General features: G+C 37.3%; 1 protein-coding gene across 1 annotated transcript in view; it reads right to left on the bottom strand.

Annotated features, from left to right (window-relative positions):
* GABRB1 (gamma-aminobutyric acid type A receptor subunit beta1) overlaps nucleotides 1-27,446 on the bottom strand; it is a 118,285-nt gene that overhangs the window by 27,258 nt on the left and 63,581 nt on the right. Inside the window, exon 5 of the mRNA XM_040065379.2 lies at nucleotides 3,589-3,671. Within this exon, the coding sequence (XP_039921313.1) occupies nucleotides 3,589-3,671 (83 nt within the window). The remainder of the gene's footprint in view (nucleotides 1-3,588; nucleotides 3,672-27,446) is intronic.

The following is a 27,446-nucleotide window of genomic DNA, read 5'->3' as shown; positions in this document are numbered from 1 at the left end:
TATCAGCTGTGTCTGCACCTGTGTCAGTCCAGAGCCTGTGGTGGCTGCTGCCAGGAACAGTGGAGTTGTGCCAAGGCACTGGATTCTGAAGTGCCATAGCAGTTGTAGCCTGTGCCAAAGGCTACCTGATACAGCAGAACTAACAGCTGGGGGATTTATCATCTTAAACTGCCAAGCTGACATCCATCAGAGCTCATGTGAGAGCGCCAAGCAGGCTGTGTAACCTCCAGCCAAGTATTAAGTCTCCTTTTTCCCAGTATATGCTAATCTGTGAGAAATGGATTGTTACAGATCCCAGCTCTGCTGATGAAGCAGTTCCAGTTATAAAATCCCTTGATTCTGTATACAGAAGTTTCCAGTGGCCATCATGGTATTAGACACTGGAACAGGTGCAAAATGTCTGATATGGTCTCCCCATCCTCCACTGCAGAATTTGGAATACGGTGAACTGGTTGGGTAAAGCTGTAAAAAATGTGTGTGAAGGAACATGTGCAGCCAAAATGCTCCCCTCCTAAATGTATACATTTCTCTTGTTGTCAGCTATGCATACATAGCTTCTACAGTCCTGTAAGATAGCTTTAGGAAAGATGGAAATTCAGTTTTTTAATGAAAATAATCTCCTGGCTCAATATAGTCATGCATTATCCATGCCTTTGCTGTGCTGCTGGAGAGGTTTGATAATGGTGTAGCATTTGGTTCCTTGTGCTCTTTTTCCATTCCTGTGTCACACAGCTGTTTTTCTGGTATTTGCAATGCCTGAAATTACTCACTGTTAAGTATTATTAAGGAACAATTCTTATCACTTTAGATTTTCAGGGACTCTTTGGCTACTTACCACGGCATCCCTACGAGGTAAAATGATTCACTGCCTTTCTGCTCACAAGTAGTGCGATGTTCGTCTATTCTTTGACAAATTATTCTGTGGGACTCCCTGGTTCTGCTTCTGCAGCAGGAGTAAGTCACCCTTAAAAGCTCATGGAAACTCAAAAGAGAGCCAGGTTGTGTGTGCTTCAGCATTGGTGCTCTGTGGCAGTGCTGCACAGCTTTACAGCTGTTGTGGATGCACTGGGGAGCATGCAGGTTTTGGAGGGGAAAATGTAACTCCAGCTTGCTTGTTTTAAAAATGGGGAAGCACCCTGGGACTCTCTGAGAAGCCACCTGCCTGCCAACATTTAGGAATGAAGGAAATCCTGTGGCTCACACAGTACAATAGCACTCCTCTGGAAGGTGGTACCCCATGGGTTAAATCATATAACTGTGCACAGTAAGAAAATGAACAAGCTCACTTTCCAGTGCTTTGAAAATCGTTTGACAGTGCACATACTGCACAGTATCTGTCTAGTGGTGAGAAATGCTGCTTGCTATTGCACAGACTTGCTTAGTGACCACAGCACCACCTTCCTTGGCCCTTTTACTTAAGGAATAGTTCTGTCCTGGGGTTTATTGAATTCCTGTCTGTCCCAAAATTGCAGTGAATAAGTCTTTTTATCAAAGAGATTTTTTTTTTTAAACAAAAGAAAACAAAACAAAACAAAACAAAATTAACAGTTTCATTTTCAACCTGTCTCTGTGAACATTCGTATACTGGCACAATGGAAACAGAACAGAAGCTCGGTAGCTGAAGGGTGATGCAGGAGCTGGAAGGAGAGCTTGAGGATGGGACTCTTATAAACTGGTTCAGTAGTGGAAGCAAATGCCACATGTCTAATATACATGCCATGAGCAAAGAAGCTGTGGTCATGGTTATCACCCCTTTATCCACCATTCTGACCCCTCATTACTCTCAAGGGGATTAGTGGGTACTACTGAGTGCAGAGTACTCTGGACAAATGGCTTACTTGTACTCAAATGCCTAAGAAAGAAGCAGACAGGCTTGCCCTTCAGAACTCTATTCTTCCAAATTTGATGTCCTGGTTTAGGGCATCCCAGGACATATGATCAATAATTTTCAAGAGTTTTAGACATGCAGATGAGAAAAACTGTGGTGCATTAGAAAGTATATTTTAGGCGGACAGTTGTCAAAGACACCAGTGCCCCTGACACATCTACTACTTCCAGTAGCAGGTAAGCACATCTATGCTTTTGGAAAATCATCCAGTTGTCAGAACTGACCTTAACACTCATGAGAAGCAATTCACTCCCCAATTTTGACCCGTTGCAAATTGTGATCAGCTCAACAAGTCTTAACATATCAACAAATGTATCTCTGGGGATATGAATTATTCATACAAGTGTTCAAAAGGTCTGAAAAGCAATTTTATTTTGGGCATGTGTGACTGGCCACGAGTGACATGGTATTTTCTCATCCCTGATTGGGTTAGGATTTTAATTACTTATTCCATCTGATGCTAATTTTGATTCTTGGTGAGGTCTCAGTGGTAGTATTAAATCCATTCTCACCGAGCATTTATCCCTATAAAGCTTCATTTATGTGAAAGCTTGTGAAAAAAGAGGTATAAACCAGTAAAATGTTAGTCTAGTTTCATTATTTGCACTGATATATGCTAGCTGATTAATGCTTATGTACTTTCATCATATTCAATCATGACTGAGCTGGGGACTTCAAATCAACTACCTCCCAACAAATAAACTAGGTATCTGTTCAATATCAAGGCAACTTCACTATCATCACCCATTTCGGTTGCTGTGGTACTGTATAGGTATCAGTTTCCTCTGCTAATCAGGTAGAAAAGTGATTGAGGAGAAGTGTTATGCACTATATTTTGAAAATCAGGATTTGACTCATTCTCAGAAGCATCTATTACATGCCTTAATAAGTTTAAACAAGATGAGCCAAACAGCAGCAAGAAAGAAAAGTGTTTTATGCCAAAAAAAGTCAGGAGACTGCAAAGTGCAAGTGTGCAAAGACAACCATGCATCTTAACAAGCAACTTCTTAGGTCCTGTAAAGTGGTGGATTGTGACATGAACCGAGTTTTGTACTAGCAGAAAGTTACTGGGGACATCAGTACTGTGATGGGAAACACTGGAAAAAGAAACTACTATAAAGATTATTTTCAAAAACCTTCACAGGTACTTCTCTAACAGCCACCATCATAACATATAAAGAGACAATAACAAAAATTTGTAAGTGCATGCAGTTTTCCTATGCTCATGGAAGACAACGACAAAGCTCTCGTTACCCTCAGTGCTGTAGGATCAAGTTATTTCCTTTTATAACCTCCAAATGATTTGGTAACAACAATTGATCAATCCTGCCACCACCACGTGGGACAGATGTCAGTCTTGATGTTAGAGATGAATGTGCTGAGGTGAAGTAATTGATCCAGGTCCAGCAGTGATTAGGCACTGAAGATGGTCAGTGCTTGATTGCTGTCCTCTGAGCTAATCTTCAAAAAATACCCTCCTTCCTTCCTTGACAATTTTGAAAGATATTTTACAAGCTTCGATCAACAAGTATTGTGAATGAAACATATTTTGGCTTGTATATTACAGAAATACATTATGTTCAATGTGCAAGCTCACTGAACCCATAGTATTTGAACAACTTGCTCCTGTTTTGCCAAACCCGGCAATGTTTTCAATTGTCAGCTGTCATTTGGCCAACCCTTTCCCTCCAGTAACTTACAGCTTTCAATTTCTAGTGTGCAGTTTTGTTCATCCAGGGGATATCTGCGTAGATCCATCATGCAAGCGGCTGTGGTTGTGATTCTGTAAGAAGAGTGTGAAAAAAAATAATGAGGCTTGAAACCACATTTTACTTGTTTGAGATGGCAAAATTCTCTGTAATGGGTTTTCTGTTTGTTTAAATACAGAATGGTATGCACTTGGATTCCTGGCATGCAGTCTTTATAGAGCTTGTAAAGCATAATTAATTTATACAGCACAGTATACTGGTTACAGCAAAAAGCATAAGACCATATGCTGAATATTGTAGAGAAGGATTTTCATTCAAAAGTTTATGTGTAAAAGTGTACAGTGTTTTGAAGAACATTCAGTGAGATTTCTCCTTGGACATCTTTTTAAAAATGTTCTTGAGACATCTTCAAATTGTCTAGCAAATTGTTTTATTTATAACTCATACTGCTGATAACCTTTCTATTTCCATTTTGTTGTTGCTTACTGCTTGTCCTAGGTTATAATGTAAAATGTGCCCAAAGTATGTATTCTATCACCATCTACATGAAATGTTGAAACTAAGTTGTGCACCACTGTTTCCCGTGCCCCCTCTCTCCAGACCATCTTCTGTTAATGGCCCCTCAATGCCCTGCTGCATGACTCATAGATAACTCTCCCCAGGAGCTCTCTCTGTTTAATGGGCAATCAAGGACCCATTACAAAACGGATAAAATGATATCAGTCCATTGTGAGATGCTCCACCCAGGGGGAGGAGCCAAGCATTCCCACCTGGATATAATCTGGGCCTTGGGACAGCACAGGCAGCCTTACCCACTGGATTCCCAGAGGACAAGAGCTGCCAGACTTTTCTGCAAGAACACTGCTTCAACAAGACCACTTCATCTGGACTGCTACCACCACGGTTTCAGGTTGTATTCTGACTCTGTCAGTGATCTTTTGTACCATTGCATGTGTTTTATTTTATTTTACTTTTTTTCCTCTCCTATTAAATTGTTTTTTCTGACTTGGAGTCTCTCACTGGTTTTGCCTTCAAGCCAGCACACTGCTGTTTTAATTTTGTCTGATAGGTATGTGCATTTTCATCCGTACATGGAATACCTGATAATACCTTATTCATTATTTTTATACTTTCATAATCAGTTTGTCATTAACTATGATAATTGTACATCACCTCTTAAAAATGGCATGAGACAATCAAACACTAGTGAAATATAACATCATACAGTGGTTACTTCATGAACATTGAGAGTAACTATGATTGCAGGCTGGATGTTTCAGATCCTTACTTCTTCTAGAGGGCATGTGAGTTGATATTTGGTCCATAAATGTATTCTCCATAGCCTAAGACTTTTTGCAAGGCAATTCCTCTCCTTTGTTAGACCATAAATCACAAGAAAATCTGAGAAAATATTTACTAAGTCTGTGACTGTGTGGGAGGAAGGTTAAATGACTTTATGAGGATGGGGGTAAAATTTTAAAGCTCTCTTTTCAGAAAGACAATTAGATCAGTGTTTTCAAACTCTCAAAAGTGAGTTATCATGCCTTTTTTTTTTTTTTTTTTTTTGATAGGTGGGTTCTTAAATGCTTATAAAACTTTTGGAGTTGTGAATGGCCAAACTTGGCTTCTAATTTTGTTGGTCTCTGCTTCTCTCTCCAATGATTTATACCAGATGAAGGCGGAAACCCTCTTTTTTTGATCTGGATTTGGTCTTGTTGTTCCAGTTCCATGTTAATGAATACCAGAGGAACACCTCTTGAGATTTTACTTTTGATGTGCTGAAAGTCAAGTACATTTACATGCTGTATTGGGGTGATAATCCTTGCTGTCACTGAACTGACAGAATTTAAAAGGGAAAAAAATGCCACATGCTTTATTAGTGTGATATGCTTCAAAATTTCCTAAGTCTACAAAATCCATCTGTCATATCTAGTCTAAGGAACATCTAGCAAGGGCTGTAATAAGAACCAGTCCATAAAACTGCTCTGGAATGCTGTGTAAAGTACCATGAAAATGGTATATTTGTACTTTTTTTCAGTCTGATTTTGTCACATTAAATAGAAATGCATGTGTCTTAACATGCATTTGCCATAAAAATGCATTTACTGTAAAAAAAGTCTTCAGCTGTGGTAGGACCTCATTTAGGTTATCCATGCATCAATTATACCTTACTGACAGGCACTGAGAAGACACTAATTTGTCAGACACCTGCTTAATAATGCTTAGATCACACATAACAATATAGTAACATTAGTCACAGTTAAATGCTTTTCAATGAAGGTTTCATAGGGAAATGTTTTGTTCCCAATTAATAAATTGGCCTTTATGGTACTCTAGTTCACCTGTATCAACCAGAGTGTTTTCTAAACCACTGTGGCGAGGTAGCACTCCCCCTGCTACCCCTGCTCCCTCCTCAGGCTGCTCTATGATCTCAGGAACTCCCACTAGGCCTTGGCTTTGAGCAATGTGTGGAGTGGTGAAGCGTACCTTGACCGTGCCAGAAATTCTTGCGTGGCTAAGGTGGGGGTGGCAATCTCTGTGCCAGGGACTTCTGCTGCCTCCCCAAGGCGGTGAACAAGAGATAATCAGTCATCCTCTGACAGCCTTGGAACATTATTTACCCGAATTGTAGCCTGAGTGGAACAGTACCATGGTTACTGACCTTTTTAAGAGCTCTAGTAATTACCAGCTTGGATTACAGCCAGGATAGAAACTTACTAATGACAAAAGCCAAGCATTTTGTGATCCTCTGAGCAGCTGTTCTAAGAGACGTGCTTTGAACTCTTCTGGACCGCAGTGGATGCACCTCTCTCTTAGAGGGACACCTCTCAGAACTTTGCTATACTTGCAGGACCGTCACTGAAAACTCATGGTGGGACCTGCCCTGACACCCCTATTCCCTCCTCAAGGATCAAGTCTCACCCACAGAGAAATGAAAAGGCATTTAAAATTAGTATTTCATTGGACTTGAGGATAATTTTTAACAGGTATAACTTCGTAAATTTATTTAGACACAGACATTGTGTCTTTATGACACAATGAAGTGATTAAAACACACTATAGCAAGTATAACATGAATGTTGTCATCTTACATCTGCAATAAGTCATGCACCCTCTTCTGCAACCTTACACTTTTTTCTTCCTGGTCACTGTGCAAATCATTCTAAACTGATTCTAATTTGATTTTCATTTGTATGTTTCATCTGTGTAGTAAGTTACAGAGTAAACCTTTCCATAGCACTCTGTGAATTTGTACAAATTTATATTGTCTGCTTTTGCTAATATGTTTGACAGTGATTTTTGAATCATTCTAACTACTCATTTGTAATAACCAGAGTTTGAGTGACCAGTTATTCCTAATGGGAGGGTATCTGTACTACTGACTTCTGTAGTTTTGCATATTTTACATAAGTTACATAAGTACAAGCAATTAGCTGTTCTTTATATCATCAATGCAAATTGATAGTGGAAATTTAATGCAAATTTAAATATTCTACATAATCTTTTCTCCTGACATTGTAATTCTAAAGACTGTATTGTCTTTTCCACCAGCCTGCCAACATAATATGGTCCCTCCTAAAGCTGGAGGTGCTTCAACTTTATTGGGAATCTTAGGTTTTCTTGAAAATAATTATATGTAATTGCAGGAGTGCTTCAGGATTCAGCAACCTTCATTACCTGAAGTTCATAATTCTGCCTTTCAAGCATGTTTCTCACTCTTGTTAGAGCTCAGCTGTGTAAAATTGTTAATGGCATTATGCTCTAGACACCCACAAAACTTATTTAAGCAGATAAATTAAACCCAGATGCAATCATAGTAATTGTTGTCTTGATGAAAAAAAATCAAATCTTTTATTATAAAGAGAGTAAATAAATCCCAGACCAGTTAGTTGTTGCACTTTCTCTGGGTGGAGAGAGTAACAGACGGTTTGCACATGCACCAGAAGCTTAAAAATGAAGACATTCAAATACAGAATACAGGCTTGTAATGGCAGGAAGGAGATTGCAATACTATGAAGATAGGCAAAGCTGCAATAAATGTGTTCAAGAGGATTAGACCTGAAAGGCCCTTGGCACAAGTAGTTTGTGGCAATGGCAGAATATCCTGAGTCTCTGTAAATGTTTAAGTGGAGGATTAATCCTACACTTAAATCAGAACTATTTATATCTCAAAGTAGGGTATGTTTCTTCCAGGCTTTCCATTCTTAAAATACATTTAAAGTTCAGGTGTTGGGGCTAATTTATTTTGTTTGTACAATATCTTTTATTCTACTCTCCTTACATTCTTTAGAATCATTTGGATACAAATGTTAAAAATGGGATTATGCAAAGAAGACAAGCAGTTAGGTGGAGATATTTCATTATGCTGCTTAATTTCACTCATGTGAGAAATCAGACGTTCTGAGATGGAATGAAGTCTGAACTCCCAACGGGCAAGATAAATAGTATTTGCATAAAAGCAAAATTAACAGATTTAATTTTTGAAACTGTGGCTTGGGGTTCAAGTTATTTGATCCACTGCTTAGTTTTTACTTTGATGCCTTACTCTCTGAATATCATATTCTTACTGTATAGTCAAGTTAATTTTTGCTAAAAATAAAATTATATGGAAAACCCCCACTGATGTGCATTATTGGCCAAACTGACTCCTTTAAGTAATACTGTCAGAGATTTCCCTGCAGAGCAGCAGGTTTTGTAGGAACAAACGTTAAAGCTTAGTATTTTGAGTTAAATCATCAATGAGCAGTAAAAATAAATTCCGAATGAATACAGGAAGTGGATTTATGGTTCAGTACTTAAATAATTTCCTCAATTTGCTGTCAAAAAGCTGATCCTCAATTCTTAGACAAGAAATAGACACAATATTTCAGACAGCAGTAATAATTAAATGTGAAGATGATGAGAGCTAAACAATGCAAATTCTATTGTGAAGTATTTCCTTCATTTGGAGGTCAGGTATCAAATTTTAATATGTTTGTTCTTTTTCTGTCAGTCAACAGAGCATAAATTATAAATGTTCATGAAGATATGAACTGGGATGGACTAATTTTTTTTCCTTAAGAGCTAAATGAAATCTTCAAATCAAATATAGAATAACCATGCTTCTCTTAACTGCTGCAGTGCTAGGGCTCTAGTACATGCTGGAAGTAGACTTCTATATTCCACATAAAAAATTGCTTTTATTAAATGAGTGTTAATTTAATTTAACTGGGATCAGGGAACTTAGTCCCCTAGGAGCATCAGAACCCAGATCCATATCCCTGATGTAACTGGTTTAATTTTTCTGAAACCTGGAAGAATCTTGATGTTTAAGAGAGAGTGGGGACATCTTGTAAGAAGAGTTATTGAAGGAATAGAGGAAGGCAGAAAAAATGTTGTCATGGGTTGGCACAGTTTGTTTTTTAGTTAGGGAGGAATATGGAGCGTTTTCCCCTGCCAGGACCTTGGAATTGCTTTTTTTTTTAACTAGAAAATCTCACTGCTGATTTTCCTATAAATACTCCAGAATCTCTTGCAGCACTTGAAGCTTATGGGTTTTGTGATTAAGGCTTTCAGTTGCAGCACTCTGTGATAATGGTGGTGTGATCTATAGGACAATACTGCCTAAGAACTGCCCGAGGCAAGTGATGTCTTCAAGCAGAATTCTCTGTCCCTTACTCTGATTTTTGTTGTAAAATGTAAGCTGATGGTATCATTCCCACCTTTAACCTCTCTTCTGAATGCAAACAGATGTTACCAGGTGTGTTAAGCAGGTGTTACTGAATTCTTGTGGGAAAACTGTGCTTTTGTATTTTATGTCCTGCTTGGCAGTTTAAAAAAGTTTGCTGGAGCTGTAGGTCACTTTTTTCCACCCCCCTATATTTTTTCACAGAAAACATTGACTTCTACAGTCAGTGCAAAGTAGGAGTGTCTCAAAGATCATATAGTTTTCAATTAGAGTGCTGTGCATGAAAATATTTTGGGGGAAGGGACATCACATTTCAGTTGTCTTGGGAAACTTACCTTGACACTCAAAGTAATTGTCAGTAAATTCATCATTTTTTGTTTAAACCCTTCATGAATAATCTTTCAGCTGCCAGAACTCTGCTCCAGAGAACTGCTATATAATTACATAGTTAAATAGCTTCGTAGTTCTATCACAAAGTAGGGATGGGATGTGGAAATTGCCCGAAATGCAGCCAAACTGACTTGCTGGTTTCTGCCTTTCCCAAGGGGAGAGCCTGAAGCTCCAGCAAAGCGGTGGCAAGAGGAGGCAATGGGAAAGGGAGAGCTCATATGTGGAGGAGATGAGGAGAGAGGTGGCGAGACGAGAGGTGGCGAGACAAAAAAATCTTTGAGAAAATATGTTGCTCTGACTGAATTAGAATCTTCTAAAATCAAAACCTTAAGCCAGATACATACTTTTTAAAGATAATGTAAGACCTTTACTTTGTTCAATGTAGTGTATCAGAAATAGTTCAGAGTAGAGTGAAGATGAATGGCGGAAGAATGAAGATGTTTGTAAATAGCAAGAAATAATAAAAAAACCCCTAAAATTTTACAGTGTAATCTTTTAAATATTAAAAGAAAAAACCCCTCTGTATTTGATGCTTCTAAGCCAAATTTCAAAGCAATGAGAATTTTTACTGCACAGCTATAAACCCATGAAAATAAATTTTACAATATAAATCCCAGGAGGGCTATAAACATGCCAGGGCAAACAAGATACTTCAATAAAAAGTGCCTTAGATTTGGAGCTGAAATTTACCGCAAATAGTAATTTAGTTTGACAGTGCAAGTATGTTGCAAGATAAAAAGCAAAAGAGTGAACCGTATGGGAGGCGCTTAGCATAAAGGAAACTCCAAGAGAGAAATAAAGTCAGATAACTGGTTTTCAATCTGGTTTGAATTAAAAAAAAAAAAAAAAAAAAAAAAAAAAAGGTAATAAATCTGTAACTTTTTCAATGTCTCTGTGCAAACCTTCTAGAAGTGACTAAATGCTAGAAAGGTGCAGACAGTATCCACTGATGGAAACACCCTTCTCAGGAGAGAATACAAGTCTGCTAGATAGCAGCAGTGATGTTAGTGTCATCTGGTATGGTCACCTTTTGGGTTGCTTGTTCTGTTGTTGCTTATTTCAAAATAAAACAAAATTAGACACCAGTATACTTATTGTGTGTGAAAGAAAGACATGCACATGTTCAGTTGTCCCCTTTTTTTGCCAGAAGCACAAACAAAGCAACATCTTCCATATGCAGCCTGGTTTGGAAGGCTTCAGGGTGTGCTTGGTCAAAACTGGTGGCTTCAGGGACCAGACATACTTCTGGGGTTTTGTTGTTGTTGTTTGTCTGTTTTTATGTGTTTGTGTTTTTCTTTTGTTTTGTTTTTTTTGTGTTTGGGGGGGGGGGGGCGCAGGGGGAAACAAATGCTTGATCAGGCTAAGCATTTGTTTAAGACATAAACTACTAGGAGTTTTGTTGATGGTAGGTGAGCCCTGCTTCTATTTTTAGCTATACAGAAGAGAAAGTTAGTAACTAATGAATTGAGGAAAATTTTGACTTGAGATTTTTAGGACTTTATGTTGAACATCATTTGGAACTACTCTAGCTCCCAGGAGGGTGCAACAGAGAGGGAAGGGGAAGGCAACATTTTCTACAGGGGTCCTGTAATAAGAGAAAGAAAATTGAGAAGCAGATAAAAGCCTGAGGAAAAGGAAAAAGGGCTTCCACTTGAATCTGTAGTCATTTATATGGCTATGCTTCTTCTTAATGAACTCACCTATGAAATCTGTAAATGACATGTATCACCTAGTAAAGAGAGCAGCAGTAAATGGCATCTTATGGTATGACACTGCTTAGTTTGTAACTGACTCTAAGACCTAATTAATACTCATTAAAATATGCTTTTGTCAGTTGAAGAGTTCTTAGATTATCAAGCCATTACAGACTAGTCAAGCAATTCTTAATACAAAGTGTGATTGATTTCTGAGGGTTTTCCTCAGGTCTCTGGTATTCACTATTTACCCATGTTCTCCCATACTGTCCAGACAGTAAGTACACCTCATTTGTTCCAGACAGGTATTTGAATATGAAAACTAATAATTCCAGTCAGCAAAGCTGGCAGTGCAATTATGTCTTGATACAATTTGAGTGGCTCTGAAGAAGCTGAGCTGCTGCAGTTAATCTACCATATGTGGTGACTAATTCCTTTGGAGAACTGAAAGTGAAATTAAAACCTTGCACTAGGACTTATGTAAGAGGATTTTTGGTTTTGAAAAGTATTGGTTCTGCTGGCCATGTTAAGTGTGAACAAAGATATTTGATTGCTTTTTTGCACGTCTTTGACTTGGGAGGAATGATGATGTGATTTTTGTGTAGAAAACTGATCAATGGTGAAAAAACTTTTCTGTCCTTGTTAAGCAGTATCTCCTTTCCAAGGTGCTGCAGCAGCTCTACATGAAGAGACTCCCATCTTCTAATTTTCATCCTTAATTTTCTTCTTCCATGAAAACTAAAATCTATTATTGTCTACCAGCAGAGTTACTGATATGACAACACCCTGAATTGTCTTTGTGAATCTATTTTTGTTGATTGGAAGTTAAATTGGCGAAGGCGGTAACTATTTCAAAGGGCTGAAATAGATTAGGAAGTGTTCACCAAAGACACTTTCATTAGCAGTTAGCATCCATTAGAGAGCTGTAATATCTACTAGGGAAATGGTGGTTGTTAACTTGGAGGAGTCTGAGAGAGACTTCCTTAAACCAGCACAGTGTGGATTAGCAGGGGAAAAAAAAAAATAAATATATATATATATACACACACATATGTGGGCTTCTCTGTATGAATTATTTATATGAGCTTGTCCTTTTAACCCAGTTCTTCAGCTGGGTCTACATCAGATAGAGAAGAGAGGGAGCCCCAGAGAATGAGTTGCTCATTTGTACTTAGAGCATTTCGTTTCTCCTGACTGCCAACACTGATGAGTCATATGCAGATTTCATCTGAGTTGCTCACAAGTTTGAAAAGAAAATCGTTGTTTGTGCCAATGAGATATTTTTATCCTGAAATGTCTGTTAACTGCTAAGCAGTATTGATAACTTTCAATGGGTAGGGGGTGAATATTTTGTAACTGGATCTTTTTAGGGGGGAACATTTTCACTGTGTTTGTGTTTCAGTAGTGGCAGTTGTTTTACAAGGTGGGTAGCAGCTCTGTATACCAAAAATGTCTTATGGGGAAGAAAAAGAAAAAAATTGTAAGAGGTTCTAGAGTAGAACATGCTTATTTATTTACTTAACAATTTATATTTAGAGCGGTAAGAATAACTTTCTCCAATGTTGACACTTCAGGCTGGTTTATTTGGTTTTAGATATTTTTTATATCAAAAATATAATTTCTCTTTTACACAATGATACATGGTGCTCTTTTATATTCATTGAGAGCTGTGTGCACCAGTGATCCAGCAGACTGATATATAGTTGAGTAGCATGTTGAATGCACAACATCTGTCACTCCTTCTCTGCAACCTGAACATCCTTCAATAACAGAATATACAGATTTGTTATAAACAGTGTGATTTCAGGAATTAAATATGTATTATTTGGGAATGAAAATATATCTTTTCCAATATAAAGAAATGTGTATGTTCCATAGATAATATAGATGTATAAATGCTTTCCCCATAATATCTTGGAAGACCTTATTTTGTGTTTTTTTTTTTTTTTTTTTTTTTTTTTTTTTTTTTTTTTTTTTTTTTTTTTTTTTAAATTTCAAAACATGTACATTGGCTTTAAAAGTTTCATGAAAGGATTTCCTGGTTCTGCTCAGAATCCACTAGGCATTCTAATTTCTTCTTGTGGCAGAATATTTTTCAAATGAACGAAATACAGGAAAGCCAGAAGGATGGGTGTGTTAAACTAGGAGAGTAAGTGGTCCAGCTAAGTACTTAAATTAGTTCAGGTAGCCTGCTCTGTGCCTTGTTATGCAGCACAGTCATACTTTTTAATACTTAAATAGGCCTGGCAGGTTTTGGTACCTCAAATCTAACAAAAGGAATGAATGGAAGCTCTTGGTACTTTTTCAAACATTATTTTTTTGCACATTAATTAGCTGCATTTAGAGTACTGTCAGAGAAAGGCTGGCTAAAGAAGACTTTGATTTTTCACTAAAATCATGAAGGTTAGCCGTGTTTGAATGGTGGTTCAAGCACGTTTGAGAAGGTTGCATGGAATGGTGGAAAGTGAGCCATGTGTGGATGGCTCTTCTATTGGCTCTTCAAGCTGAGAGGCTCAAAGTCTCAGTGAATGAAAGAAAGAAAATGAGCAAGTTTTACGCATCAAAGCCATGAGTAGAACGGACAAGGCTTGTTTTCCTAAGCTCCTTAAGTATTAGGGCAGATAATTATGTATATTTGAGAGTTTCCTGCCTCAGGCTTTGGTGTTGACCTGTATCAGACTTTCTTTTCACCTTTATGCTCCTGCCTTGAGGAATCTCAGAGCACCAAGCCTGACAGAGTTCAAGAAGCATTTGGACAGTGCTCTCAGGCACATGGTGTGATTCCTGGGGCTGTCCTGTGCAGGGCCAGGAGTTGGCCTTTGATGATCATTGTGGATCACTTCCAACTCAAAATATTCTGTGATTCTGTGATCTTTAATATTCTGCAGGCTCTGAGGCTTTTGTTCTCTCCTAGCAACACGTCTGCATTTGATTTCTACAAGTAGTTGACGTGTAATTCCTCACAGTCAGTATCTGTTGTTGTGCCTGTTTCTTCTATATTTAGCTTTAAGAGCACAGTACAATAGACTCTTTCTTATGCTACTGTGCCTTTATTCATGCAATGTTCATAAAGACAGAACAAGTAAAAATCTCCTCAGTTGACAGAGATGCTCTTTACCATAATGTTAAAATACTGAATTAAGACTGAAGCTTATAAAACAGACCAATTTTTCTGCTTATGTTGTCTGAGTAAAGGAGAATTTTCAGATAAACCCGGTTGTTTATGGTGTTAAATTCTCACTTCATGCTGTTTCACCATAATCTTTCTGTGTTGCATGGCTTCTTGAGACCCAAGAAGTAGTTGAGTAATTTTACATTTTTTTTCTTTTTCTTCTCACAGGACAAGAGGGAAATACAGTTAGGCATTGCTACTTGACTGCTGTGTCATATTTTCTGTTGAATTTCATTGTTCAGAAGTTCTTCCCTGAACTGTTTTGATGATGTAAGTCATAAATTATATGGGCATTCTTTCATTAAGATAAGCTAATAAAAATGCAAAAAAGTATGAACGACATTTGTCAACCCATAGGGTTTTGAAACTCTTATCCTTCTGCTTACCATCCTGTATAATTTTTTGCTATTACTCTCAAGTCTAGTAGCTAAATAACATATTATTGCCAAGGTTTAGCGTTCAGTAGTTTCACAAAATTATTTCTTTTCTTTCAATGGACACCTTATTTTTGTATTGAAGGATGGAGTTTGAAACCTTTACAGGAGAAGGGTTTAAAAATGGGTTTGGAAATGCTACATTTTGAAGTTCATATATTGCATCTTCTACTAGTTTCATACTTTCTTCCTCCATCTAATATAAAGATGCTTTGGAAGGGAAAATATTTACATATGCATTTTACTTATTGTTACCTTTACACAAAGTAAGTGCATACCTGGCATACCGAGAACTGAAGTTTTTCCCTTTGATCTTTAAACTCCGTTTGCTTTGGCCAGGACTTTCTCTTTAAGTATGCTAATGGTGCTTCAATTTAGCAAATAATTTGCTTATACTGATAAAATTTCCTACAGGTGACTGAGTATAGCAGAAGGTTATTGGGTTATTCCCCATGAATGCAAAAAGTCCTGAACAGCATTGTGCAGTATTCAGGCAGATTTACTTATAACCTTGTGAACATGCAGGCCTTTGATTTTTTTCCTCAAGAAAATGCTTTGATATTTTCACTGGCATCTTAAACATAAGCCTGACATCTTGCCATTAGGAAATAACAGAAAAAAAGAATTAAAAATGGAATAAAAGATCACTAGTGAGTGAAAGCTCATACATATATATCAAACAGCCATCAACTCAATGCTCATGAAAGATGGAAACTTCTATTGCCATCGAGAAAACATTTCCAGCATATAGAGAGACCTACAAAATATCCTCAAAGATTAATCTGGAAACTAACCCTTATGTCTGTATCATTCACCACCACAAGAGTGAAATTCTATGGGTACAAAATACTTGTGGAAGGGGCTGCGGTTTACAAGCCAGGCAGTTTAATTACACAGAGCTCTGAATGGCTGTACCTGGCACAATGGAGGAGGGAGTGACTACAGTACGGGTTGAAATATTTTGGATGAGTTTTTCAGGAAAGAGAATACTGATGATCTGTGAGTTACAGCAATTGTTCTAGCCTGAAATTTGTTGGTTTGGTTACACCTAAGAGGAACTTGTGTGCCTGAAAACTTTTCAGTTAAATCAAGTGGTGCAATGAAAATAATATTCTTCCATGAAAGACAATGATTAGTTTTGGTATTTTACTCCTCTTGCAGTCCTGAAATGTCTGAGGTTTGAGTTGTGGTGGTTTTTTTTTTTTTTTTTTTTTTTTTTTTTTTTTTTTTTTTTTTTTAAATTTGTGTGTGTGGTGTGTATGTGTTAATCAAATTGAATAAAGCTAATTCAGTTTATACCTTCTTTTATGATAACCACACAGATCATCCATCAGTTTGAATTCCTTATATTTAGCAGATAGAGTGTCCATTTGAATCATCATCATGAATTCTGAGAATAAGGACTATTTAAAAGTATTTTGAGTATTTAACTAATACTAAGCATATGCATCTACTATGCAGAGTTCTTTTTAGTGATTTGCTTATGAGAAATTAAATAAGGTTGCATTAACAGACCATATATAGCATAATTAAATATTACTGAAACATCTGTGACACACTTTCAAAACAAAACCCTTCTCGTCTTGTTTTCTCACGACAGAATCCCAGCAGGGGGCTCCCAGGTAACACAAAAATCTGTAGCGCTCAAAACCCGCTTGGCGCCGACACTTGGATGATAGCATGCATTTTAAAACTTTCTAGAATACTAAATTAGTCTTTTTTTTTTTTTTTTTTAAGTTTTTACTTAAAGCAGGTCTTGCTTGCTGAACTCTTTTGGCTCATCTTGAAGTGTTTCAGTGGGAATTGCTTTTCCTCGCATCTGAAGGTTAGATGGTGAAAAGTTGAAATTTTTGCCTTAGGTGTTTTAAAAATCTAGCTGATATAGGTCTTGTGCCAGTCTTGTGCCAGGCTCAACTCTAATATTATCCCCAAGAGACATCTTACAATTCTTATGCACTTTAGTATTTCTCTGTAGATAGTTTAAATGTATACCCTGTATTATCAAATTATATAAAAAGCAGAATTATCAGTCTCATGTAAAGAAATAATTTAAAATTTTAAATATTTCTATACCTTTCTAGAATTCTGCCAAAAATGTTAAAGTACTAATTTTATAGCTTTTCATTTACTTCTTTCAGTGACTCAACAGCTGGAGACATTGTAACAAGACAAGTAAGCCAGTAGCCAAATGTATTTGAAATTATGGCAGCTGGGGTCAATGCAATATTTTTTAGGAAATAATCTGACAATCTTTTATTTTTTGCACTCTCTCCATATGAAAATCTGACTAGAGATTTGTGAAAAGTATGTCTTCAGAAACGTTTATTCAGGTATGGCAATATTTCTTGCAGAATAGTTCAGGACTAATAAAATAGAAATTGAGATTTTTAATTTTTTTTAAAATCAGACTCCAAAGGTGCATTCTACAGCTGCTTTCTAACAGAAGAAGATAACAGGAAATGGGTTAGACATTATTTGAATTAAATCCTTGACAATAAAATCTGTGCAATTTTTCTTTCTGTCCCTTGGCCAGGAGATATTAAAACTGACAAATGCAGCACTGAAGATATATGAGTAATTTAACTGGATAACTGTTAGGCCTTTAAAAAGCTGCTAAACATTAGCTTTCATTTAACTAAAAAATAGCTAGCCTTAAGATACACGGTCTTTTGTTTGTAAAAATAAACATGAACAAACCTGAGAATAAGTTTGAAACACCTCATATCTGCTAATAAACCTCAAAATATTGTTTTCCACACCAGATTTATTTTCCAGGTTCTTGATTTACACAAATACAACAGGAACCCAACTGGAAGTCGATTTATGCTTCCAATATAGCCATTTGATCACACTGTCTCACATAATTTACAAATCCATCTATCTAAAGACTATGAAAAATGCTGCATTTACAGTCTCTCGTGACCATGCTCTCAGAGGTTGCTAGAGATGCTCTGCTAGAAGAGATGTCAGCAGCATGCATTAGAGCATCAGATAGTAAAACTTCCCAGGACTGAGAAGTTCCAAGAGTTTACGCTTTCCCAGGTTTCTTCTGCTTATTCCATGATACATGGGAGATGTCAGATTACTCTTTGTTCATAACTTATCTTCTCAGACTGTAAATTTATCTGTCTGGTGTATAGAACTGATGGTACTATAAGAGGGCATATATATTTCTTCTTGGATGACTGGTGTCTGGTTGAACCAAGCCTATTGTTACGCACATGGCTTGGAAAAAATTGTCATTGGCATTTTTCTTGTGAATGTGAGTTCTGGACACTTTGCATATGTAGAAAACATTTAGTTTTGCAATAAGTAACCACAAGTAATTTGTATGTGTTTTGGTTTGGTTTTAACAATTTTTTTCAAAGAGAAGCTTAGTGTAATGCGTGTATGTTCTTACTGACCTGACTCTAGTAAGTAAGACCTGACTCTGTGTGCTTTCTATTTGTGTGCATGTGTTTTATTTAGTAGTTTGGGTATTATTTTGTGTAGGTGTTTTCTGTTGTTGTTGTACCTGGGAGTTTGTTGTTTGCTTTTCTAATGTAATTTCAAAAATTGGAGCCAGTGTTTCCATCAGTGGGACATGCTGCTGGTGTTGAGGTTGGAGGCTGACTGCTGTGTTACTCTGACCCGTGCGCAGGTACCTCAGCCAAGGTGAAACCAGCCACTCTGGGTGTAGACAGGGCTGCAGCTGATGTTGCTGCCTGATGATTCACCGTCAGCTCAGACTCCTGTGGAGGTCACTCCCACATATATTTACCTATGATAGGTTTTAAGTGCTGAATGATTCTCAGGTTGCTGTGTCCACACTTTGACTCCTCCTTTAGGCTCTGAGTAACTCCAGGACTTCAGATATTTCTAGATTCTTCCCTGGAAGATCATGTATATGTGAAATTATATTTGTAATCCAAAACTACATGGGTTGTATTTGAAGTACCTACCTCCTGTCTGCTCAGCTTGATTTCCTTATTAATGATTTTATAAAGTAATTTTATTTTATTTGTCATATATTTTGCCTCTTAAAATGAGATCATTTTGTCCTGGCAGTTATCACTCCATGTATGTTGATACTATAGAAGAAGTGTCAAATACAGGGATGCATGACTCTATTTTATGGAGTAAATAATTTTATATTTTACATCTTATTATATTCAGCTATTATCTAGCTTGTGAATTCTCCTGCAGCTACTTTTAAGCCAGGCCAGAGATATTTGAAAAGAAAGTTTAATCCTCTTTGTAAGTGGAGATATTTATAGACGAGTGAGGGTTAAAGAGAAAATATATTGCCTGAAAATATTTTTAATGCATTATTATTTGCATCTTTGCGCTGTCCTCAAAAAATGGATTTTAATTTATTGTAAAATTACTTATAAGTGCTGTTTTTGATTGCTGTAGTGAACTAAATCAGTGCAAGGTTTCTCTTCACACTAATGCCCCATAACATTTCAAATGGTACCAAACCTTCTGTGTGCTGCAGCACAGGGCAGACATGGCCTGACAGCTCTGGGCTTTTGAACAAGGGGATGTCTCTGACAACAGCAGTCCCCACAATGTGGCATCACCTACTAATTTTCCTTTTTTACTTTTATGTTGCTTCTAAAGAGGCTGTCCCAGCATTTGTTCAGGATTTCAGCAGGTTTCCAGGTAGTGATTATTAGGAAAGTGCTTGTCTCTTTGAGAGAACACCTAAATTAATACTCTTCCCTCTTTTGTATCTAAGTGCATTTATCAGCTTGGAGCAGGTCTAGTAAAATATTTGCTGTCTCCCCTAGGACCTTAATTTACCTGCCTGACACATTTATTACACAGAAATTCTACAGATTGATTCCTCATCCTATGCCCCTCCAAGTTTTGGTTGAACAGCTGTTTCACTCATGTAGTGAATCAACATCAGTGTAAATGAAATGAGAGTGAGGTTAGTTTTAAGCAGCTAAAAAATTGTATTTTGTCATTCAGTATTAATTGTTCTCAACATGCTCAAAATTAATAGTAACTAAGTTCGACATCTGCAGCAAAGTACAGATTTAATTACTGTCCCTTTAAAATTTTTATCATTAGAGGGAATTTCTTTTTAATGAATGGCTTTTTAATGAAGATCAGGACCTGAAAAACACACATAATGTGGTATGTACCAAATGTATGGTGATATGAAATATACTAAAATATGTTAACATATTAGGACTCAGCATAGATATTTTATGTACCTATATATAGCCTTATATAAAAACACATACTAAATAATCTGTACTGCTAAAATATATTCCAGGTATATAAGTTAAATTGCAGTGGTTTTTAAAACATTTTTGCCTTTTTCTTTCAAAAATGCAAGTAAGTGTTGTAACTCTATCTGTCCATTTGGTGTTCCTTGCAAAGTATAAGTGGTAAAAAAATGTGTTAAAAATCTAGTATTTCAGGGAAGAAGGAAATATTATGACATTATGCAAATTAAGCACTAACTTCCAGAGTATGCAGATTAAATATGTGCTGCTTCAATGATATGTATCTAACTGGCTACACTGAAACAACAGGACTTACATGGCTCAGTTGCGAAAAGCTTGTGAGGATTTTCTTACTGGTCACTCAGCTGTAAGATGTCTCTGCATCCGAGCTTTTACAGTGTGTAGAGGAGAAAGTTGAATTAGTAAATACACAAAAATTCCTTTCTCGTTTAATGCCTATCCCCCAAAAGCAAGTAAAGAAGGAAATAACTTGTGAAGCCTTTCCTATACTATTATTGAAGTGATTCTTAGAGTGTGTATATAAATTTATTTGAAATACATCTTGACCAAAAGTACTTCAGTGCTATTCTTTGTGTTAAATTCTTTTTTTTCTTGATTTTTGTCTCCCAATATGTTTGAGCCAACTATAACAGTGTTTTTTATACACACTAGAGATAAGCTTTGGTGGGACTGGAGTTCTTTTAAAGTGAGACATAGTAAAAGAAAATTGAAGACCATTATATTTAGAAGTGCAGTTTTGATGCAGATCAGGTTGACAGTGAAAGAGTAATAATTTCAAAGTATTGGGAGGTATTTGCACTTCTGATATGGGAGAAAAGGAGGACTTTCTCAGATTTAGTAGGCAGAATACAGCCTGTATAATAGAGGATAAGAAAATCATCCATGATCTATACCAAGATGGTAAGAGATGGTGTGCTGTTTAGAAAAAATGTAACCCATAGACTGCAGTGCTTTTCAGCTTTAAAATAAAACATTTGTTAAATATTGTCCAATCATTTTTATTTGTTCTTTTGATAGTATTAATGAGGTTAAATAGTTATTAAAATAGTAATATACTTAAATAGCTGAAATAGATAATTTCAGATCTAGACCCTGCTTGAATTAAGTAGTTTTTGAAAAAAGCTTAGCAGGCTTTGCACTACAAAATACTTATTTAGTTTTCAAAGTGTTGTACTTGATAGCTGCAATCAATTACTGCATCTAAAACTTGTGTTGAAATTCAACCTGTGAAGCCAGCTGTGACTCCACCAGACTGCTTATGTACCTCAACTGCTGATTACAGGAGCCGATGCTCACATATTTAAAGCTGAGTCCATGTTCAGTACTCATGTGTTTCTGCTGTTTTTTTAATAAACTCTCTATAGAGTTCAACCTGAAGTATTTCCTCATCTTTCCTATGTTAAGTATTCAAAAATCCAATGTTAAATGGAATAAAAACCAAGTTGGTTAAAACTGGAGGAAAAAGTTCTGAATCAAATACAAGGAGTTATTTGATAACTCAGTATGTGGAGTTTATGAATAGTTGCTTCCCTAGACCTTCATGTTTCTGCCATGTCTGCTGTACCCTGGGGGCACGAGGGGGAAGGTTTGCTACAGATGCCACTGGAGGGAATTCAGTTGTGAATCCTCTCCTCAGGGGTGAGGAAAGCACCTCTTTTTGGGATGGACAGCTGCTGGATTCACCCTGGATGTTTCTGAGGCTATTTGTGCTAAAGGAAGAGAGCAAGTCTGTCTCTGAATTACACCTGGGACTTGCCTGGCCTGGTGGCCAGAGAGCACCCTAACTTTTGTCCTTTTTCTTATAGTTTTCAGCCTTCCTTTTCAATTTGTGCTATTTATTAGTTACCAAATTGCAACTTAATTTTATTGAGCCTGACAGGTCCATTTTGTTGTTTGATGCTGAATAAAATCTTGGTGTTTGGGAAGAAACTTTTGGGTTTGCACATAGAAGCCCATAAGCAGCTGGAGTTTTTCTGATTTACCTACAGTAGTAAAGGTAAATCAGAAAAGGTAAAGTACATAAATGATGCCCAATAAGTTTTAGGTGTTGTACTCACTTTTGTCTTAAATTTCCTCAGTTTTATCTGTGTGCTTCCAGTTACATAGTACTACAAATGATATCTGCCTCAGATATTCATTATAAAATCCTTGATATGTTGATTGATATGTTTTATTTTGTATAATAAATGTGAGTAAATTAGTAATGAGATTGCACGGAGGTATTTAAAAGTCATGTAGATATGATATTTAGGGATGTGATTTAGTGGTAGACAAAGCAGTGTGAGGTTAATTGTTGGAATTTCCAACCAAAACAATTCTATGATTCTGTGATCATCTTGTATCAGCCATGCCATGGCATTAAAATTGGGTCGCAGGCCAAGAAGAGGAGATGACTATAGGATTGACAGAGCGACACAGAGGATTCAAACAGTCTGCAAGAAGCTGAAGGGACAAAGAAGACAATCTTTCTGCCTCAGGATGAATTTGCTGTGTCCTTTTCACCATTTTTTTCATTCTGAGTTAAAGGAATGCTCCTAGCAGTGCACTGCCTGAGATGAGGGGTCATGCTGACTGCCCAGCAGGCACATATGCTTGTTCAAAGGTCTGTTGGGAAGAAAGTCTGCAGCAGGTGCATTGTGACCTGTCACAGGCTGAGCAGGCACCCACAATGTGCATCTGAAATGCCCCCCTCATCCCTACCCTTCCTAGTAGCTGTACATTGAGGAATGTCTTCATTTGCCCACAGATCCTGCAAACTGACCCTCCAAGACAGAAATGTTTTGGGAAGTGGAAGAAATAATGAATATTTGCTTGATTTATTTTTGCAAAGTTCTCGTATATTTTTAGGGCATAAAAATATAAAGGGAGTCCCAAATTGGTTCTTGTGACTCTTAAAATGCTCACTGCTAAATCTTTTGTTATTGATGTGTGGAAGAAATATTCTTAGTGGGATTTTCAAAATTATCATCTAATAAAACACTTCATAATTTGCTCTGTATTTTTTTTCTGTAGTGAAATAAAGTGTAGCTTTTTATTTCACTATATAGGTGACATGGCTTTTTCTCATTTAGAAGAACTGCAGTCTGGTTTTTTTGGCTGGACCTGTTTTGTAAAACAAGTAGGACAATCTATTGAGTACCAGTGCAAATCTGCTACTTTTTGCCATGATAGGTTGTCCTCAAAAGGATGCAATAACTGACTCTTCAAGGAAATTCCTTAAGGTGTTTAGATGAAAGCCAAACCTCCATAGTCCCAAATCACGGCAATGCAAAAGCAACCCACAAACTATTAAGATTTCACTGCAATAAAAGATGTAAACAACTGTATTGAAAATTTCTTTAATAACACTCCCTACTATATTGCCAAAATTGAGTTAGTAGAAAGGTAAGTCTCCACTTTGCTTTCAAGATCATACTAAAAAACTAAACATTCTGCATTTAAATACAGCTTTTCTTGCACTACACCTCTAGGATATGCTTCCATGGATATTGCATGAATAAATGATTAGTAAGTCCAATGTTAAGTGGATCAATTCTTGTTTGTGAATTGATTGGTTTTCTGACAGTGTTTGCATCACATAAAACTTTATTTATGTAAGAAGAGGTGAAATAAATCCTTATTTTCAAGAAAAAGATTATTCTTCCCCTTGTCCTCTTGCAATTGTAGCAGTCCCTAGCAAAGTGGCATTCTCTGCTGTAGCAGTATAAAAATGTATGGTCTCACCAAAACCAAAAGTTTTAGATGCTCTAAACCAGCTCTGCACACCTTGTCATAATATGCTCAGTCCCTCTGCCTTGAAATGAAGAATTGCACTATTCAGAGGTGGGATTTTGTCTGAATATCAGAGGAGAGAAAAGTCTGTGTAAAGGCTTTGCTGATGGTGTGTTACATTTCTCAACAACTAACTCTTCTGAAGGATATGCTCCTTCCAACACACATGAAATTCTGCTCTTTATTGTGAGGCAGTGTGATGATAAAAGAACAGATGTTTCCAAAGCAACATGGTGGCATTTTTCTGCTAGCAAAAACTTGAGATGCATTAAGAGATGGCATAAAATACTAGGAAAGGATGATTTAAATCAGAGTTTGCATTCCTGACATCATGACATAAGAATCTGAATATGGATTTCAGTACAATAAATTATTAATGGTTCCTTAACTATCTCAAAGACCCATTACATGTCCAGCATCTTTCCTGGAAAAGGTGGAGAAAGGAGAAGCAAAAGTATGTATTGGTTTAAGATTCTGGAGCTTTGGGAGAGATTTGTAGAGCATCTTGCTTGGACAGGCAATAGAAGTAATGAGAGACACTGCTAGTGCCAGAAGTGTTAGAGCTAATTGCATCCAATCACTTGTTAAAAATGGGTGAGGGGAAAAAAAGAATAATCCAGTATTTTACCAGTTGTACTGGCACCAGGCTGGCACTCTCTCAAACAGCAGCCTCACAGTGCTGCAGGTTTGCACATTGACCCAAAGGATTTTTCCCTTTCCCTTAGGAAGCAGGTGGCTACACCACAGAAAATGGTAATAGCTGCTGGTGAGAGTACTTGACAGAAACTGAAGAAACACGATCTTCAAATAGATAATAATTAACAGTGACACTCAACTTCCCTGGCATATTTGAAATGAAATTCAGTGGAAATATTACCATGAAGTTAAGTTTGTTTGTGTGCATAGTTCTTGGGTGAAAGGATGGAAGAGTTACTTGGTTAGTAATGTTACACATTTTTTACTACTGTGATCAATTAACAGAACTGCCTTTTGAAGCAAGAGACATAACAACAATGCACAATTTTAGAGGTCAGAAGGCTTAGGAGTATTCCCTGTCTGCACAAGTCTATAGCACACATTGTTCTTCAAACTGTGGGGACATAGCAGCTGAAAGTTACTGGACAAAAATAGCTAAAGGGATTGTTGAGTTTATCAGAGAAATAATACAATAATGGAGACATAGTGAAGTGATAATGCTTTGTTACATGATTGAAAACCACTCCAGTGTATTATGTGCATATTTCCCTTGTTTATTCTTCTGTAAAGCCAAATGGTTAACCTTGGTTTATTTCTCCTCAGCTCTGCTGAGTCTGAACATTGTATCAATGAAAAACTGCTGTGTACATAAGCGCAAGCTAACAGGTTATTTAGAGCTGTTATGATTGTTCCAATTTCTGTTTGAAGAAGCCAGTAAAATTTCATAACTGAGCCTGAACGGAAACATTAACTCTGGACTGAAAATGGAAAAGCTGTTTGGGGAACAGGAGGTATGAGAGAAAGGAAGCATTTAAATCATCCTTGAGATACGGTTAAAGGCCCTAACTAATTTGTGAGGAACTCAGACTCTGGTTGCAGCATAATTGGTGTCGTTTTTCTTGTTCAAGTCATGCTAGGCCAATGCTCTGTCTTCAGTAAGGAAAATGAAACTCACAGGTCGCAACCCATGTGAGAGGTTTGGTGATACTCTCTTCATGCTCTCTACTGCACAGATGCTAAATAAGGTAATATGCTGCAGAGTTTCTTTTCTGGTTGTGAGATTAGATTGGAACTCTGCTCAAATTTCTAACAGGAAGTGCTGAATTTTACCTAAAAATATTTTCTACAGGGTTTTCTCATGCTTTGTTTCTTAGGAGGCATATATGTCATCCAGAATACGAAAAAAATGATGCTTACATGAGTTAAAGGTAACCTATAGGCCAACAGAAGCATATTAATACCATGAAGAAAGTGACCACTCATAACACATGCAAGTTTAGTGCAATAACTGCCATCTGTTTAATGAAAAAAAAATTAATGTATCTTCATTTTTTCTTCTGCTCATTTGTTATTTTTGTCTTTGGTTAGAGCTTTCTTGTGGGATGGGGACACTAATGTGTTTTCACTCACAGCTACAGGCCAAAGTCTGTTCGCCAGATGTATCTAAACAGCTGCCTTTTCTTGGAGAAAATATGGTGCATCAACTTGAGCTGTGAAAAAGACCTGACCGCTCAGCATCTCTTTCTGCATTCAGTTGGTGATGGCAATGCTGTCAGTGCATGTGGGCCCATCTGGCAATACTTGGCCTTGCTGCACCCTGGGGCCCTGCTGCCTTCCCTGGGATGAGGTGGGGAAGCCCAGCAACGTGGGAGGTTTGGAGGTTGGTCCTGTGGCAGTGTGCATTAAGGGCATGAGGCAGGGTGAGGGAGAAGAAGGGAATTGCACCGTACCTGACTGCAAGCGAGTGGAATATAGAGCACCCTTTGTATCAGTGGGATTTTTTGCCTTGTTTGGTTTTGTTGTTGTTGTTGTTTTATTTTCCTACACAAGCAGTGAGGTATTGAACAGGGTATTAACTTGCAGAGCTGCAGCTGTTGCAGAGTTGCAGAGCTGCTGCTTAACTACTGAAAGGTAAATGGTTATTCAACTATATTCAAACTAACAACCTAGTATTGAGAAGGAGACCATCTTTGCTGTTGCAATGGGGGTTTGCCTGAGCATCTGTGAGTGAAAGAGCATGGGCTTTATGCTCAGGGAAGATCACAGCTTCTCAGCTGTGCTGCTGTTTTGTGGATGGAATGCGTGATAGGGCTTGTAGCAGGTCCACCAGATGCGTCACAGCTGCTTCTGCTATTTCTGCAGAAGGCTGTTATTAATACCTGGTGTGTGGCATGTGTGTGGAGCTCATCCAAGGCATACATTTCAAGGCATGGTTTTTATGGTATACAACTGCTTGTGAGGAAGTGCTTGGCTCTAAGGCACATTCTTGCCCCTGTGCAAATTCTGGAATATAAATAAATTTAGTTCCTGGCCCTAAAATTATACCACAAAACCAACCAAATACACAAACAAAAGGAGAACTATTTTGAAAATTTGTCGGCCCAGATCAAACAGTCCTCTTCCAAAAACTGTCCCGCAGGAGTCATTTTGATTGAAAGGAACTGTAGGAGGTCTGAAGGCAAGGAGGAAGAGGTATTCTTCAAATGAACAGATGACAATGACAGCCTTTGGTCTAACAGCTAATTCCTCCCTTATTTTCTTTTTCACAACTGAAGTAGCAGTTTTGCTGTACCAGAACAGATCTGGCTGTATTAATATTAAAATCCCTGTATGGTTGTTGGTAGCAACTGACGCAGTGCCTGGGAATCTGACAAGTTCAAAAGCAAATTCATAACTAGCCAAATAATAGTTTTTAAATCATTTTTTGTTTCTTGAGAAGCTTGGACTTGTGGGTGGAAGGCTTTCTTTGCATGGTTACTGTTAGGTTTTTAAAAAGCTATATTT

The sequence above is a fragment of the Hirundo rustica genome, chromosome 5 (assembly GCF_015227805.2).
Source record: "Hirundo rustica isolate bHirRus1 chromosome 5, bHirRus1.pri.v3, whole genome shotgun sequence".
Classification (NCBI taxonomy): Eukaryota; Metazoa; Chordata; class Aves; order Passeriformes; family Hirundinidae; genus Hirundo; species Hirundo rustica.
The sequence above is the reverse complement of the archived record's forward strand: the minus strand, read 5'-3'. Positions and strand labels throughout refer to the sequence as shown.